General features: G+C 42.3%; 1 protein-coding gene across 1 annotated transcript in view; it reads right to left on the bottom strand.

The window, feature by feature from the left end:
• The window catches only part of LOC121576611 (S phase cyclin A-associated protein in the endoplasmic reticulum-like), a 117,832-nt gene that overhangs the window by 95,537 nt on the left and 2,600 nt on the right, over positions 1-19,695 (bottom strand). The window contains 2 exon segments of the mRNA XM_041889878.2: positions 16,152-16,349; positions 16,556-16,632. Coding sequence (XP_041745812.2) covers positions 16,152-16,349; positions 16,556-16,632 — 275 coding nt within the window.

The raw sequence follows: 19,695 nt of genomic DNA, 5'->3' as shown, positions 1-19,695 counted from the left end.
CTTAAATAAAGTCCACCTGTGTGCAATCTAACTAATTATATGACTTCTGAAGGTAATTGGTTGCAACAGATCTTATTTAGGGGCTTCATAGCAAAGGGGGTGAATACATATGCACGCATCACTTTTCCGTTATTTATTTGTTAGAATCTTTTGAAACAAGTTATTTCACTTCACCAATTTGTACTATTTTGTGTATGTCCATTACATTAAATCCAAATAAAAATCGATTTAAATTACAGGTTGTAATGCAACAAATTAGGAAAAATGCCAAGTGGGATGAATACTTTTGCAAGGCACTGTATATTATAAAAATAAAGCAAACTGGATGGAATATGGGGAAAAATGCACCATAATCGTTTTTAATCTTCAACATAGAAATGCTACCAAAAATAATTTACTGAAACTGGTTACAAATGACGGAGTCACCCATGATTCACCAAATGATATTTTGAAGGAGGCGGCAAAGTACTTTAAGCATATGTTTTAATTTCAGTCGCCTCCATCTACTCTAACTGAAGCTAATTGTAGGGATTTTTTTCTATTGATAATGTAAAATTAACAGCCATACAGAAAGACTCATGTGAAGGAGAAATTACAGAGGAGGAACTTCTGGATGCAATTAAAGACTAACTCCCAGAAAACTCCAGGGTTGGATAGCATACCAGTCGAGGTATACCAAACCTTTTTTGATATACTCAGATGACCGTTATTAGCATGTTTTAACCACTCCTATGTAAATGGAGTGGTTAATTATCTGACACTCAAGAAGAAGGTCTGATCTCATTATTACTGAAACAGGATGGGAAATAGTGGGAAATATAAAGATCCAGTCCATTTAAAAAATTGGAGGCCCCTTACACTTCAGTGTTGTGATGCAAAAATTCTAGCAAAATGTATAGTGCATAGAATTTAAAAAAGGTATTGTCGGACATTATTCATTCTAATCAGACAGGTTTTTTACATGGACGATACATTGGAGATAATATAAGGCAAGTACTGGAAACAATAGAACACTATGAAAAATCTGGGAAACCAGGCCTGCTATTCATAGCAGACTTTGAAAAGGCATTTGATAAAGTACAACTGGAGTTAATGCCTGGACCATTTCAATTTTGGAGAATCTCTAGTAATACACTGCTCAAAAAAATTAAAGGGAACACTTAAACAACACAATGTAACTCCAAGTCAATCACACTTCTGTGAAATCAAACTGTCCACTTAGGAAGCAACACTGATTGACAATACATTTCACATGCTGTTGTGCAAATGGAATAGACAACAGGTGGAAATTATAGGCAATTAGCAAGACACCACCAATAAAGGACTGGTTTTGCAGGTGGTGACCACAGACCACTTCTCTGTTCCTATGCTTCCTGGCTGATGTTTTGGTCACTTTTGAATGCTGCCGGTGCTTTCACTCTAGTGGTAGCATGAGACGGAGTCTACAACCCACACAAGTGGCTCAGGTAGTGTAGCTCATCCAGGATGGCACATCAATGCGAGCTGTGGCAAGAAGGTTTGCTGTGTCTGTCAGCGTAGTGTCCAGAGCATGGAGGCGCTACCAGGAGACAGGCCAGTACATCAGGAGACGTGGAGGAGGCCGTAGGAGGGCAACAACCCAGCAGCAGGACTGCTACCTCCGCCTTTGTGCAAGGAGGAGCAGGAGGAGCACTGCCAGAGCCCTGCAAAATGACCTCCAGCAGGCCACAAATGTGCATGTGTCTGCTCAAACAGTCAGAAACAGACTCCATGAGGGTGGTATGAGGGCCCGACGTCAACAGGTGGGGGTTGTGCTTACAGCCCAACACCGTGCAGGACGTTTGGCATTTGCCAGAGAACACCAAGATTGGCAAATTCGCCACTGGCACCCTGTGCTCTTCACAGATGAAAGCAGGTTCACACTGAGCACGTGACAAACGTGACAGAGTCTGGAGACGCCGTGGAGAACGTTCTGCTGCCTGCAACATCCTCCAGCATGACCGGTTTGGCGGTGGGTCAGTCATGGTGTGGGGTGGCATTTCTTTGGGGGGCCGCACAGCCCTCCATGTGCTCGCCAGAGGTAGCCTGACTGCCATTAGGTACCGAGATGAGATCCTCAGACCCCTTGTGAGACCATATGCTGGTGCGGTTGGCCCTGGGTTCCTCCTAATGCAAGACAATGCTAGACCTCATGTGGCTGGAGTGTGTCAGCAGTTCCTGCAAGAGGAAGGCATTGATGCTATGGACTGGCACGCCCGTTCCCCAGACCTGAATCCAATTGAGCACATCTGGGACATCATGTCTCGCTCCATCCACCAACGCCACGTTGCACCACAGACTGTCCAGGAGTTGGGGGATGCTTTAGTCCAGGTCTGGGAGGAGATCCCTCAGGAGACCATCCGCCACCTCATCAGGAGCATGCCCAGGCGTTGTAGGGAGGTCATACAGGCACGTGGAGTCCACACACACTACTGAGCCTCATTTTGACTTGTTTTAAGGACATTACATCAAAGTTGGATCAGCCTGTAGTGTGGTTTTCCACTTTAATTTTGAGGGTGACTCCAAATCCAGACCTCCATGGGTTGATAAATTTGATTTACATTGATTAATTTTTGTGTGATTTTGTTGTCAGCATATTCAACTATGTAAAGAAAAAAGTATTTAATAAGATTATTTCATTCATTCAGATCTAGGATGTGTTATTTTTGTGTTCCCTTAATTTTTTTCTATATACAGTGAGGGAAAAAAGTATTTGATCCCCTGCTGATTTTGTACGTTTGCCCACTGACAAAGACATGATCAGTCTATAATTTTAATGGTAGGTTTATTTGAACAGTGAGACAGAATAACAACAAAAAAAATCCTGAAAAACACATGTCAAACATTTTTATAAATTGATTTGCATTTTAAATGAGGGAAATAAGTATTTGACCCCTCTGCAAAACCCTTGTTGTTGTTTATTCAGATTACAAGAACTCATTTTCAGTTATTTGAAAAGGAAATAATCTCCCAAATATCACTATTTCTAAAACAAGCCATAGAAAGTTGGTTGCAATTTCAATTGAATCCTCCAGAAACGACAGAACAAATAATGCAACAAATATTGTGGTTAAATTCAAATATACTAATTGACAAAAAAACTTTATTTTTTGACAGAATGTTTAAAAAAGGTATAATCTTCGTAAATGATATCATCGGTAGGACTGGTGGAGTTATGTCGCACACGCAGCTAACAAAAACATATGGAAATGTCTGCTCTACCCAAAATTACAACCAAATAATTGCAGCCTTAACGCAAAAGTGGAAGAGGAAAGTGGAAGGGGGAGAAAGTAAGGAACTTGTCTGTCGGCCTTGCATTAAAGAACATCATTGGTTAAGGAAAACTGTGATAAATAAAAAAGTATATCAGTTTCACTTAAGGACCAAAGGATTGACAGCCGTCCCATATAGATTGCAAAATAGTTGGGAAGAGATTTGACGTACCGATCCCATGGCATCGTGTTTATGAAGTGACACGCAAAACGACACCGGATTCAAAAATTTGAATCTTTCAATTTAAATTATTATATAAAATTCTTGCTACCAATAGAATGATATTTATATGGGGGATACAATCTTCCCAGCTCAGCAGATTTTTGCTGTGAAGAGACAGAATCATTAGATCATTTGTTTTGGTTCTGTCCATTTGTAGCTTGTTTTTGGACACAGGTCCAGGAATGGCTAAAGGATTGCAATATTTACCTGGAGCTAACCTTGCAGATAGCATTACTGGGTGATCTGAAAAGTCATAGTCAATCGATCAATAATATAATAATACTTTTAGCAAAAAAAAATATTTTTAATTCACAATCTGTAGAAGCAATGAGAATAGAAAGGTTCAGAACATTTGTAAAACATCACAGTACGGTTGAAATATATATGGCAAATAGAAATCCTATGGTGTTAAGAGATAGATGGGAGGTATTGAATGGAGTTGAAGGATGGGACTAATAACAACAAATAATAACAAAGATAGCTAATAATGTAAGCATACTGTGTCCATAATAAGTATATAGGTTGTATGTTGGGAGCTTTTGGGAAAGAGCACAGTTAGAAAGATATGGCATATAGAAGCAAACCGGATGGACATCATGAAAATGATCGGAGAGGTTGAGAGTAGAAGAAGTTCAGGAGCAAAAAAATAATAATAAAAAAAATAGAATTATTGTAAAATTGACTGTGTCCATAAGGTGTAGATAGTAAGTATAGGCTGGAAGTAGAGGCCTGGGCATTGTTGTTCACTAATTTACTCCAAGTAGGGAAAGGATGGCGGGGTTGAAAAGTAATGAAGGGGAGTATATACAGTGGGGGAAAAAAGTGTTTAGTCAGCCACCAATTGTGCAAGTTCTCCCACTTAAAAAGATGAGAGAGGCCTGCAATTTTCATCATAGATACACGGCTACTATGACAGACAAAAAAAAATTTAATCCAGAAAATCACATTGTAGGATTTTTAATGAATTTATTTGCAAATTATGGTGGAAAATAAGTATTTGGTCAATAACAAAAGTTTCTCAATACTTTGTTATATACCCTTTGTTGGCAATGACACAGGTCAAACGTTTTCTGTAAGTCTTCACACACTGTTGCTGGTATTTTGGCCCATTCCTCCATGCAGATCTCCTCTAGAGCAGTGATGTTTTGGGGCTGTCGCTGGGCAACACAGACTTTCAACTCCCTCCAAAGATTTATGGGGTTGAGATCTGGAGACTGGCTAGGCCACTCCAGGACCTTGAAATGCTTCTTACGAAGCCACTCCTTCATTGCCCGGGCGGTGTGTTTGGGATCATTGTCATGCTGAAAGACCCAGCCACGTTTCATCTTCAATGCCCTTGCTGATAGAAGGAGGTTTTCACTCAAAATCTCACGATACATGGCCCCATTCATTCTTTCCTTTACACGGATCAGTTGTCCTGGTCCCTTTGCAGAAAAACAGCCCCAAAGCATGATGTTTCCACCCCCATGCTTCACAGTAGGTATGGTGTTCTTTGGATGCAACTCAGCATTCTTTGTCCTCCAAAAACACGACGAGTTGAGTTTTTACCAAAAAGTTCTATTTTGGTTTCATCTGACCATATGACATTCTCCCAATCTTCTTCTGGATCATCCAAATGCACTCTAGCAAACTTCAGATGGGCCTGGACATGTACTGGCTTAAGCAGTGGGACACGTCTGGCACTGCAGGATTTGAGTCCCTGGCGGCGTAGTGTGTTACTGATGGTAGGCTTTGTTACTTTGGTCCCAGCTCTCTGCAGGTCATTCACTAGGTCCCCCCGTGTGGTTCTGGGATTTTTGCTCACCGTTCTTGTGATCATTTTGACCCCACGGGGTGAGATCTTGCGTGGAGCCCCAGATCGAGGGAGATTATCAGTGGTCTTGTATGTCTTCCATTTCCTAATAATTGCTCCCACAGTTGATTTCTTCAAACCAAGCTGCTTACCTATTGCAGATTCAGTCTTCCCAGCCTGGTGCAGGTCTACAATTTTGTTTCTGGTGTCCTTTGACAGCTCTTTGGTCTTGGCCATAGTGGAGTTTGGAGTGTGACTGTTTGAGGTTGTGTACAGGTGTCTTTTATACTCATAACAAGTTCAAACAGATGCCATTAATACAGGTAACGAGTGGAGGACAGAGGAGCCTCTTAAAGAAGAAGTTACAGGTCTGTGAGAGCCAGATATCTTGCTTGTTTGTAGGTGACCAAATACTTATTTTCCACCATAATTTGCAAATAAATTCATAAAAAATCCTACAATGTGATTTTCTGGAAAAATAAATCTCAATTTGTCTGTCATAGTTGATGTGTACCTATGATGAAAATGACAGGCCGCTCTCATCTTTTTAAGTGGGAGAACTTGCACAATTGGTGGCTGACTAAATACTTTTTTCCCCCCACTGTATATAAAAAACATGGGGGATTGGAAGTGATGCAGACAATTACATTGATAGAAGTTACAATCTATCTGCAATATTAAGCTGATCCATCCCCCGAAAAAAAAAAAAAAACCTTGTTGGCAATCACAGAGGTCAGACGTTTCTTGTAGTTGGCCACCAGGTTTGCACACATCTCAGTAGGGATTTTGTCCCACTCCTCCTTGCAGATCTTCTCCAAGTCATTAAGGTTTTGAGGCTGACGTTTGGTAACTCGAACCTTCAGCTCCCTCCACAGATTTTCTATGGGATTAAGGTCTGGAGACTGGCTAGGCAACTCCAGGACATTAATGTTCTTCTTCTTGAGCCACTCCTTTGTTGCCTTGGCCGTGTGTTTTGGGTCATTGTCATGCTGGAATACCCATCCACGACCCATTTTCAATGCCCTGGCTGAGGGAAGGAGGTTCTCACCCAAGATTTGACGGTACATGGCCCCGTCCATCGTCCCTTTGATGCGGTGAAGTTGTCCTGTCCCCTTAGCAGAAAAACACCCCCAAAGCATAATGTTTCCACCTCCATATTTGACGGTGGGGATGGTGTTCTTGGGGTCATAGACAGCATTCCTCCTCCTCCAAACACAGCGAGTTGAGTTGATGCCAAAGAGCTCGATTTTGGTCTCATCTGACCACAACACTTTCACCCAGTTCTCCTCTGAATCATTCAGATGTTCATTGGCAAACTTCAGACAGGCCTGTATATGTGCTTTCTTGAGCAGGGGGACCTTGCGGGCGCTGCAGGATTTCAGTCCTTCACGGCGTAGTGTGTAACCAATTGTTTTCTTGGTGACTATGGTCCTAGCTGCCTTGAGATCATTGACCAGATCCTCCCGTGTAGTTCTGGGCTGATTCCTCACCGTTCTCATGATCATTGCAACTCCACAAGATGAGATTTTGCATGGAGCCCCAGGCCGAGGGAGATTGACAGTTATTGTGTTTCTTCCATTTGCGAATAATCGCACCAACTGTCGTCACTATCTCACCAAGCTGCTTGGCGATGGTCTTGTAGCCCATTCCAGCCTTGTGTAGGTCTACAATCTTGACCCTGACATCCTTGGAGAGCTCTTTGGTCTTGGCCATGGTAGAGAGTTTGGAATCTGATTCATTGATTGCTTCTGTGGACAGGTGTCTTTTATACAGGTAACAAGCTGAGATTAGGAGCACTCCCTTTAAGAGTGTGCTCCTAATCTCAGCTCGTTACCTGTATAAAAGACACCTGGGAGCCAGAAATCTTTCTGATTGAGAGGGGGTCAAATACTTATTTCCCTCATTAAAATGCAAATCAATTTATAACACTTTTGACATGCTACAGCATGCTAACCGCTACACAAAGTGGTAGAAATATAGGCCCTATGCGCACCGCACACAGCAGGTGGCACACAGGGCCAGTGACAACTGAAAGCTACTTGCCAGAATGGAAGAAATACTGTCCCGGATCAAGATCTGACAGGAAAGCAAATGATGCATGCATCATTTCAATAGCAGGTGATTTTATCTTTCATTTGCGGGCTGGGCAAGTAGCCTATACATGGTTCATACAGATATTGGCAAGTCAAATTCAAGGACTTTTTCAAGCACTTAATTCAAATGTTCAGGGACATGCATAGTAATGGCCTATAGAAGAAAAAAAACTCACTCAAATGTATGCATTACCACTTTTTAATAGGCCTACCCAATGGCATTATTCATTGACATCCACATAATTTTTACATTTTTAAATATGTCAGAATAATGTGGCCATTGCCTGAATAAATAGACCCCATGCTCCCGACACAAAACACACTAACGAAGTCTGTCCATGTGGTAGCTCGTCAGTCTCGCCATTTGAGATGTTCAAGAGTTAGAAGGGTTACTGTATCATGTTTTAAAACGAGAAAGCGACCAAAAACCGGTTTCCCATGTAATGGAAAACTTTGTATGAAAAAACAAGTTGAAGCCAACATTCGATGCTGTCTTGCTCATAATAATTGCACATGGTTTTAACAGACTAGCGTAACACCCTTCAATTGAACGAGCGGGAAACAAACGAAAGTGCCTAGGGTACTAGGGGATAACTAAGAACAATGTCTAACTGCTGACACAAAAAAGCAAGGTTTGGAGAAAAAAAATTGGTATGTGGATGACGGTCATGCTTAGGCGAATAAACTACAGTGCTTGCAAAAGTATTCATCCCCCTTGGCGTTTTTCCTATTTTGTTGCCTTACAACCTGGAATGAAAATGGTTGTATCATTTGATTTACACAACATGCCTAACACTTTGAAGGGTGCCAGTTACCCCAGTAGAAGATTATGGCATAGGGTTTTACACAAGTGTGTTAAAATCCATTTAAAAACAGTTTTATTTAGAAATTCTTTAGTAAGTAGGATTTAAAACCTATTTTAAAAAGGCAAACACATGCCATTCCGGTGCACATCCAAGTGCTATCCACCCTCTGGTTTTTGGCAATGGGCACTTTCAGCGGGAGCTTGCCGATCAGCATCTCACAGCCCTCGATGAACTAATGTTTTGGATACAATCATCAACAAAACGAACAGTTACATACAATTTCTATATACCATCGCACAACAGGTTGAAGTCAAGAGGGGATTTTTGACAATGGGTTCCCAAATACGAACAGAGCAATAGACGGCACCCACATTGCCATAAAAGCACCATCCCAAAAGTAGCTCAACTATGTAAACAGAAAAGGCTTCCACTCACTTGATGTGCAGGTGATAGGGTATGTGATGTGCAAAAGCTGCTGCTGAATGAGGTGTCAAGGTGGCCAGGTGGAACGCGCGACTCGTTCATTCTGAAGAACAGCAATGTTGGCCTATACGTGGGAGCTGTTGAGGATGTATGGCTTATTGGTGCATGTTGCCTACTCATTTAAAGTATATTTGCCATTGCTAAAACAACTTGAATTGTCCTAATAGTCGTCTGTTTGTAGGCATGTTTTTATTTTTACTGGTTAAGCCACAACTGAGCAAGCCAAATAAAACTTTTTGGTCTGACACGAGCACCTCAATTTCTGTCTTTTTTTGGTTGCGCCACTGTATTTAAAATGGGATGGCAATGTACACTGAACAAAAACAAACGTAACATGCAACAATTTCAAAGATTAGTGAGTTACAGTTCATATAAGGAAATCAGTCAATTGAAATAAATGCATTAGGCCCTAATCTATGGATTTCATATGACTGGGATTACAGATATGCATCTATTGGTCACAGAGGTAGGGGCGTGGATCAGATAACCAGTCAGTATTTGGTGTGACCACCATTTGCCTCATGCATCAGGCTGTTGATTGTGGCCTGTGGAATGTTGTCCTACTCCTCTTCAATGGCTATGCGAAGTTGCTGGATATTGGCGGGAACTAGAACACGCTATCGTACACTTCGATCCAGAGCATCCTAAACATGCTCAATAAGTAATATATCTAGTGAGTATGCAGGCCATGGAAGAACTGGGACATTTTCAGCTTCCAGGAATAGCGTACAGATCCTTGCGACATGGAGCCGTGCATTATCATGCTGAAACATGAGGTGATGGCGGCAGATGAATGGCACGACAATGGGCCTCAAGATCTCATCACGGTATCTCTGTGCATTCAAATTGCCATCGATAAAAATGCAATTGTGTTCGTTGTCTGTAGCTTATGCCTGCCCATACCATAACCCCACCATGGGGCACTCTGTTCACAACATTGACATCAGCAAACCGCTCGCCCACACAACGCCATCTGCCCGGAACAGTTGAAACCTGGATTAATCCGTGAAGAGCACACTTCTCCAGCGTGCCAGTGGCCATCGAAGGTGAGCATTTGCCCACTGAAGTCGGTTACGACGCCGAACTGCAGTCAGGTCAAGACCCTGGTGAGGACAATGAGCACCAAGATGAGCTTCCCTGAGACAGTTTCTGACAGTTTGTGCAGAAATTCTTTGGTTGTGCAAACCCACAGTTTCATCAGCTGTCCAGGTGGCTGGTCTCAGACAATCCCGCAGGTGAAGAAGCCGGATGTGGAGGTCCTGGGTTGGCGTGGTTACACGTAGTCTGCGGTTCTGAGGCCGGTTGGACATACTGCCAAATTCTCTAAAACGACGTTGGAGGCAGCTTATGGTAGAGAAATGAACACTCAATTCTCTGGCAACTGCTCTGGTGGACATTCCTGCAGTCAGCATGCCAATTGCACGCTCCCTCAAAACTTGAGACATCTGTGGCAATGTGTTGTGTGAAAAAGATGCACATTTTAGAGTGGCCTTTTATTGTCCTCAGCACAAGGTGCACCTGTGTAATGATCATGCTGTTTAATCACCTACTTGATATGCCACACCTGTCAGGTGGATGGATTATCTTGGCAAAGGAGAAATGCTCACTAACAGGGATGTAAACAAATTTGTGCATAAAATGAGAGACATTTTCTTTTTGTGCATATGGAACATTTCTGGGATCTTTTATTTTAGCTCATGAAACATGGGACCAACACTTTACATGTTGCATTTATATTTTTGTTCAGTGTATATTCCCCTTGTGCTTTAAAGCTGGGTTTCCAAAACTCGGTCTTAGCATTATTAACCTATTTTTTTCACTGGCCCAAGTGGGCCACTGACGTTGATGATCGACTGGCCCGGAAGGTTTCCAAAACCTCCCCTATAGGCTATGTCGAGCCCTGACACACACACAGGCATTCCCGTGCCGTTGTTGCCTCTTCAGAAAGTTTGTTTATTTTTGGTATTTTGCACATTACTGTTTGAATAGAAAATTGTGAACCAAAAACTACCGTGACCTAGTAAACAGTTAACAATAAAAAATGTGACTGTTTGGTTGCAGTATCGAACCCTGCTAGAGCCTGTCCATGCCCTGCTCAGAAGTCAAACCAGGCAGAGCTCTAGTGAAAAAGACATTGGTGATTGATGCGGATTGTGGAGGGAGTGGTAATTGCGAGTAAAGCTTCACAGTGCTTTTAGTTAATAGACAAGTCAGGCCAGTGAAAGATGTGTCTAGCAGCAGGCCTGCTGATTAGTTAGTTAACAGCCCCAGCCAGGCCCGCCACTGCTGCCGGCTTCATTTGATAATGAAGGCTGCCACAGCTGAGGATGGAGGGAGGCACTGCTTGGTGTGACACAGAGTGAAGGCACTGAAGACCACGTTCATGACACAAACTAAAACACTTACCTACAAATACTACACACCTAAATAGAAATACAAAAGATTTCCTGAGGACTGCATGAAGGTCTAAACCTGCTAGAGGTCAAATGAAGCCCGGTGAACAGTAAAAAGGTGGTCATTCCGGTAACAATGAAATGAAAATGTTTAGATGAGTGAAAGCCAATTCAAATTTCACTTTTAGTTTGCCTCAAAGTTTCTCCAATGTCATACTTTATGATGCAGTAGAGGTCTTCCACAGTAGCTCTCCATTCAAGAGAACTCAGAGCCTCCTCCCCTGCACAGTAGTGTAGTATGATGTGGCATAAATCAGGGCCCGGATGGAACAAATGGTTGATAAGAACTAATTAGACCTGGGGGATGTGGGTTCAAGAGATGTGGACGTTATTAATATACAAGCATAAATCAGATTGCTGCATGGGAAGGCTCTACTGGCTGGGGCTGGGGGGAACCACACAGGATGAACCAGTGTTGATGAAGGAAGGGCTGAATGGTCTCTGTTGGTCTGTTAGTCTCATTCAAAAAACATAAGCACACAATAACAATCTCCTCACAGTTCTTAACCCTCCCCGCAGAAATCTAATTAGAAAAATAAAAAAATCTTTAAAATCTGTCTCTTTAAGCTAGAGATTCCTGGCTGCGTCTCAATACAGCGCATCCAACAATGTCGCCCTTCCGTATCTGCGGTGAAAAGGTGGCAGAGCTACAGCGGTGTTTGTCAGACTTTGAGATATCCCGAAAAACTGTCCTCTCACAGAAACGGTTTGGCCTACATACTATTACCCCTCTGTGGAAGATGACTCTCACGAACACCTACATGTCAGTTGTTTTGCTCTACGACCCCCACAAGCATCACAAGAGACTCATCTGAAGTCAGCACAGACGATCTGCAAACTTCTGTCTGTAGCATTTGAAGTTTGGCCTACACACAAATATGACCCCTTTATGGAAAGGTGAGTCCCTCACGAACATTTACATGTTGGACGCTCACAAGCCTCACTAGACTTGTCTGAAGGTACCCCGGTACAAGTTTAAAAATAAATGGAAGTATACAGTGCATTCGGAAAGTATTCCGACCCCTTCTCCACTTTGTTACGTTACAGCCTTATTCTAAAATAGATTAAATAAAAAATTTTCCTCATCAATATACCCTAAAATGACAAAGCGAAAACAGGTTTAGAAATGTTTGCAAATGTATTTTAAAAAACATTTTTATATATATACACACTACCAGTCAAAAGTTTGGACACACCTAATCATTCAAGGGTTTTTCTTAAATTTTTTACATGGTAGAACAATAGTGAAGACATCAAAACGATGAAATAACACATATGGAATCATGTAGTAAACAAAAAAGTGTTAAACAAATCAAAGTATATTTTATATTTGAGAATCTTGAAATAGCCACCCTTTGCCTTGATGATAGCTTTGCACACTCTTGGCATTCTCTCAACCAGCTTCACATGGAATGCTTTTCCAACAGTCTTGAAGGAGTTCCCACATATGCTGAGCACTTGTTGGATGCTTTTCCTTCACTCTGCGGTCCAACTCATCCCAAACCATCTCAATTGGGTTGAGGTTGGGGGGATTGTGGAGGCCAGGTCATCTGATGCAGCACTCCATCAATCTTCTTCTTGGTAAAATAGCCCTTACACAGCCTGGAGGTGTGTTGGGTCATTGTCCTGTTGAAAAACACATGATAGTCCCACTAAGCCCAAACCAGATGGGATGGCGTATCGCTGTAGAATGCTGTGGTAGCCATGCTGGTTAAGTGTGCCTTGAATTCTAAATAAATCACAGACAGTGTCACCAGCAAAGCACCCCCACAACATAACACCTCCTACTCCATGCTTTACGGTGGGAAATACACATGCGGAGATCATCCGTTCACCCACACCGCGTCTCACAAAGACACGGCGGTTGGAACCCAAAATCTCAAATTTTGACTCCAGAACAAAGGACAAATTTACACCGGTCTAATGTCCATTGTTCGTGTTTCTTGGCCCAAGCACGTCTCTTCTTATTATTGGTGTCCTTTAATAGTGGTTTCTTTGCAGCAATTCGACCATGAAGGCCTGATTCACACAGTCCCCTCTAAACAGTTGATGTTGAGATGTGTCTGTTACTTGAACTCTGTGAAGCATTTATTTGGGCTGCAATTTCTGAGGCTGGTAACTCTAATGAACTTATCCTCTGCAGCGGAGTTAACTCTGGGTCTTCCATTCGTCTCGCGGTCCTCATGAGAGCCAGTTTCATCATAGAGCTTGATGGTTTTTGCAACTGCACTTGAAGGAACTTTAAAGTTCTTGAAATGTTCCGGATTGACTGACCTTCATGTCTTAAAGTAATGATGGACTGTTGTTTCTCTTTGCTTATTTGAGCTGTTCTTGCCATAATATGGACTTGGTCTTTTACCAAATAGGGCCATCTTCTGTATACCCCCCTACCTTGTCACAACACAACTGATTGGTTCAAACGCATTAAGAAGGAAAGAAATTCCACAAATTAACTTTTAAGAAGGAACACCTGTTAATTGAAATGCATTCCAGGTGACGGTCTCATGAAGCTGGTTGAGAGAATGCCAAGAGTGTGCAAAGCTGTCATCAAGGCAAAGGGTGGCTATTTGAAGAATCACAAATATAAAATACATTTTGATTTGTTTAACACTTTTTGGGTTACTACATGATTCCATATGTGTTATTTCATAGTTTTGATGCCTCCACTATTATTCTACAATGTAGAAAATAGTAAAAATTAAGAAAAACCCTGGAATGAGTAGGTGTGTCCAACCTTTTGACTGGTACTGTATATACACACACATTATTTACATAAGTATTCAGACCCTTTGCTATGAGACTTGAAGTTGAGCTGAAGTTCATCCTGTTTTCCATTGATCATACTTGAGATGTTTCTACAACTTGATTGGAGTCCACCTGTGGTAAATTCAATTGATTGGACATCATTTGGAAAGGCACACACCTGTCTATATAAGGTCCCACAGTTGACAGTGCATGTCAGAGCAAAAACCAAGCCATGAGGTCAAATAAATTGTCCGTAGAGCTCCGAGACAGGATTGTGTCGAGGTACAGATCTGGGGAAGGGTACTAACAAATTTCTGCATGATTGAAGGTCCCCAAGAACACAATGGCCTCTATCATTCTTAAATGGAAGAAGTTTGGAATCGCCAAGACTCTTCCTAGAGCTGGCCGCCCGGCCAAACTGAGCAATCGGGGGAGAAGGGCCTTGGTCAGGGAGGTGACCAAGAACCCGATGGTCACTCTGACATAGCTCCAGAGTTCCTCTGTGGAGATGGGAGAACCTTCCAGAATGACAACCATCTCTGCAGCACTCCACCAACAGGCCTTTATGGTAGAGTGGCTAGACAGAAGCCACTCTTCAGTAAAAGGCACATGACAGCCCGATTGGAGTTTGCCAAAAGGCACCTAAAGGACTCTCAGACCATGAGAAACAAGATTCTCTGGTCTGATGAAACCAAGATTGAACTCTTTGGCCTGAATGCCAAGAGTCACGTCTGGAAGAAACCTGGCACCATCCAAACGGTGAAGCATGGTGGTGGCAGCATCATGCTGTGGGGATGTTTTTCAGCAAAAATTTATAAAAAACTGTTTTTGCCTTGTCATTATGGGGTATAGTGTGTAGATTTTTTTTTAATCCATTTTAGAATAAGGCTGTAACGTAACAATATGTGGATAAAGTCAAGGGGTCTGAATACTTTCCGAATGCACTCTATATGGAAGTAGTTTAGTGCCTAAAATAAGGGGTTAAATACATGTAAAGAAATAAATATAGGACAGACACTTCAGAACAAACTTTCTTTTGATTAATTCATTAAATTTTTACTCTCTTTATCCATGTATGAGGCTGTTATTCAATGCGTTTCTATGGACTAATAGCAGTAAGGCCAAATTCAATGTTTAATCAAATAAAATGCAAAATCAAATAACTAAATAATCCTTTGTATGACCATCTTAAAACAAATCCATACGTTAGCTCAGTAGAACCCTTCCCCCCCCGGCTTAGACTATAGAGTCTAAACTAGTCTATAGGCCTGAGTACAAAGTGATGCCAGGCCAGAGCTGTGTGTCAGTGGGTGGTAGAGCGCAGAGGGGCTGTTTGTGTTTGAGTGAGAGCACAAAGTGCAGATTTACACTGCTCCAGGGGATTGTGGCCGGGTGGTATCAGAGCACTCTGCTTCCCCTCCAGCTAATTCTATCATTTATCAGAGCGTCAGTCAGTCCATTAGGGCCGGGCTGAGGCTGGCTGGGTGGGACTGACGGGGACGGGGGGTATATGAGCCCAGCCCATTAGACTTCACTGGGGTGAGAACACACAACAGCCAGACTACATCTCACACAGCCCCACTGTCAGCATGGAGACCACAGGCAGGGGCAGCGTGTTCCAGCACTGACCACACGCGGTCACCACAACCATACTCAGCATAATGCTGCATGGCAGACTGATCGATACAGCAGAGCAGAGTAGACCCAGATCAACACGGCAGGCCAGCCCTGAAACAGGATTATACCCTGCCTAGTAAACAAAAGCATTACTGTGTATTATCAAAATCCCAATATCCTTATTGTGTACCATCAGTAGCCTATCCATTAAGTAGTTGAGTACATAGAACTTCACATTCATTGTTGCCCCAAACAGGGACTCAGGCACCATTCCCCTTCCAGTGGGCCGGCCCGGACCCCATTCCAAGCCCACTAGCACAGCCCTTACACCACACATCAACATTGTTTACACCATGTCATCAATATCCACTCCCTCCTGCCAAACCCAGGAGAGTGCCCTGTGATAATTCTCTCACCAGCAAGCCTTCAAAGGCCCCTCTGACACTAACCAGAGAACAAGAGGAATGTGAGAGAGGAGAAGGAGAACCTCCGTTATCAACTCAATATCTCCCTCTAGTGTTCATGAAGTGTGGTGCTCTGCAGTGCCTCCAGTTGCTCATATTTTTGTTGTCAAGGACCCTGTTGATGTAGATTACATTTGACAGGGGTGTTTAGGTTTTGGGTCACAACTTAAGGTCCAGAGCCCTACCTTACACTCCACCACACTCTGATCAGATTCACAGGTGACATAGATCTCGTCAACGGCCCGCCGCAGGTTGTCGAAGAGGAAGGCCCAGTATCGTGCTCGCAGGTCCACCTTGCGCGGCTGCCTGGCTTTGGAAGGGCTCTTTTCTGCTCCCTTGTCAAGCAAGGCCCCGGCTGTGCTCTTGCTGTCCAGGCCTGTATTCTGTAGAGACAGCAGAAGGGGAGACAAAGCATAATGTTGAGACAAATAACAGGATGTTGCTAGGTCTACAATGAGCTCTAGTTGTACAGGTGTTTATATAGCAGTGAGCAAACTATTTCATCCATCTTTAGGTTTTATTATTTCATAAAGGAAGCAAAATTAGAACATGTATGTAAGCTAATATTAAAAGATGACAATATGCACACCTGTTTCTTATTCCTATGCAGTCCAGAGTTATTTCTCTGATTCCTCAAATTGGTGTTTGTATGGGTCTTGGACTTCCCTGTGAAACATAAAAAAATGAAAAACATTGACATTCAGAAGAACAGACTATTAGTTCTAAAAGACCCACATGGCTTTTACATTGATCTGGTCACCCTTTGTTCAGCCAAAGATGGAATATGGCCTAAGGGAGTAACAAAACATAAAAGTACAGAACCGCACACGCACAATACAGGCTGACCCAAAGCCCCGCAAGAGAAAAGAGAAAGCGATCTCTCTCTCCCTCTCTCACGCTGTACTCTGCCCAACATTGTCAGAGTAGGTAGCATTCCCAAATACTGTGGGAAAACAACCCTGTTACAATGACCACAAGGCTGTGAGCATGAGCAGGTTTCATCTGTGATACCAATAACATATTTCTTGTTTGTTGTCGAGTTACCCATTGCGGAACCCATCCAGACAGTTATGAAATATTCAACCAGTGTTCAATCAAAGGACTAACTTGGTTAATTGGTGTGTGTTCCTAATCATGATCAATCATGTTTAAAAGTTAGCAAACTGATTGTTTTCTGTCAATCCATTGAACATTCCTCCACTACTAGTGGGTGTGAAGCTCATTAAATCGGAGTCATATTGATATTTTATTTTAATCTGACGAGGGACCAGTGAAATGACAGAGTTCTTTTTTTTCTCCTTTTTTTTTGGGGGGGGGGGGGGGGGGGGGGGGGGGTGGGGGGGTGGATCAGCTTAATAGTGCAGATATATTGTATCTTCTATCAATGTAATTGTCTGCATCACTTCCAATCCCCCATGTTTTTTATATATATACTCCCCTTTATTACTTTTCAACCCCGCCATCCTTTCCCTACTTGGAGTAAATTAGTGAACAACAATGCCCAGGCCTCTACTTCCGGTCTATACTTACTATCTACACCTTATGGACAGAGTTAATTTTACAATAATTATATTATATATTTTATTTTATTTTTTTGCTCCTGAACTTCTTCTACTCTCAACCTCTCCAATCATTTTCATGATGTCCATCCGGTTTGCTTCTATATGCCATATCTTTCTAACTGTGCTCTTTCCCAAAAGCTCCCAACCTACAACCTATATACTTATTATGGACACAGTATGCTTACATTATTAGCTATCTTTGTTATTATTTGTTATTAGTCCCATCCTTCAACTCTATTCAATAACTCCCATCTATCTCTTAACACCATCCATATAGGATTTCTATTTGCCATATATATTTCAACCGTACTGTGATGTTTTACAAAAGTTCTGAACCTTTCTATTCTCATTGCTTCTACAGATTGTGAATTAAAAATAAACATTTTTGCTAAAAGTATTATTATATTATTGATCGATTGACTATGACTTTTCAGATCACCCAGTAATGCTATCTGCAAGGTTAGTTCCAGGTAAATATTGCAATCCTTTAGCCATTCCTGGACCTGTGTCCAAAAACAAGCTACAAATGGACAGAACCAAAACAAATGATCTAATGATTCTGTCTCTTCACAGCAAAAGTTCATCTTGACACCTGTTTTGATTCCAGTCGTCTCAGGGAAGGGAAATATATGAAGGCCAATGCATAGAATAACTGAGAGGTGAATCAGAAGTTGTCATTTTGTTATCGGTGATACTGTATTACAGCCAAGAGAGTGTCTGGATTCGCGTGACCTTTCCCCACCACAATGCCCTCTGCTGTGCCCAAGTTCATTGATTCCTCTATTCCAAATAGATAAAGGGTTTGATTCATGCACTGTAAGTCAATATCAGCACCTGCCACTGGAGGTGAACATTGGTGTTTGCCCATCCAATCAATTCTATACCCACCAAGACAACAAAAATTGATCTGGTGAAAAACACAATGGAATCTACTTCAAAGAAACACGCATCTGTGTTCATAAAAAGAGTCATTCCTTTTACATCAGACTGATACATACAGTATTATAAGTCCCATTTGAGCGTGTGTGTACAGTGGGGAAAAAAAGTATTTAGTCAGCCACCAATTGTGCAAGTTCTCCCACTTAAAAAGATGAGAGAGGCCTGTAATTTTCATCATAGGTACATGTCAACTATGACAGACAAATTGAGAAAAAAAATTCCAGAAAATCACATTGTAGGATTTTTAATGAATTTCTTTGCAAATTATGGTGGAAAATAAGTATTTGGTCACCTACAAACAAGCAAGATTTCTGGCTCTCACAGACCTGTAACTTCTTCTTTAAGAGGCTCCTCTGTCCTCCACTCATTACCTGTATTAATGGCACCTGTTTGAACTTGTTATCAGTATAAAAGAAACCTGTCCACAACCTCAAACAGTCACACTCCAAACTCCACTATGGCCAAGACCAAAGAGCTGTCAAAGGACACCAGAAACAAAATTGTAGACCTGGACCAGGCTGGGAAGACTGAATCTGCAATAGGTAAGCAGCTTGGTTTGAAGAAATCAACTGTGGGAGCAATTATTAGGAAATGGAAGACATACAAGACCACTGATAATCTCCCTCGATCTGGGGCTCCACGCAAGATCTCACCCCGTGGGGTCAAAATGATCACAAGAACGGTGAGCAAAAATCCCAGAACCACACGGGGGACCTAGTGAATGACCTGCAGAGAGCTGGGACCAAAGTAACAAAGCCTACCATCAGTAACACACTACGCCGCCAGGGACTCAAATCCTGCAGTGCCAGACATGTCCCCCTGCTTAAGCCAGTACATGTCCAGGCCCATCTGAAGTTTGCTAGAGTGCATTTGGATGATCCAGAAGAGGATTGGGAGAATGTCATATGGTCAGATGAAACCAAAATAGAACTTTTTGGTAAAAACTCAACTCATCGTGTTTGGAGGACAAAGAATGCTGAGTTGCATCCAAAGAACACCATACCTACTGTGAAGCATGGGGGTGGAAACATCATGCTTTGGGGCTGTTTTTTCTGCAAAGGGACCAGGACGACTGATCCGTGTAAAGGAAAGAATGAATGGGGCCATGTATCGTGAGATTTTGAGTGAAAACCTCCTTCCATCAGCAAGGGCATTGAAGATGAAACGTGGCTGGGTCTTTCAGCATGACAATGATCCCAAACACACCGCCCGGGCAACGAAGGAGTGG

Source organism: Coregonus clupeaformis, chromosome 11, assembly GCF_020615455.1.
Source record: "Coregonus clupeaformis isolate EN_2021a chromosome 11, ASM2061545v1, whole genome shotgun sequence".
NCBI lineage: Eukaryota > Metazoa > Chordata > Actinopteri > Salmoniformes > Salmonidae > Coregonus > Coregonus clupeaformis.
This window is presented reverse-complemented; position numbering and strand designations above follow the sequence as displayed.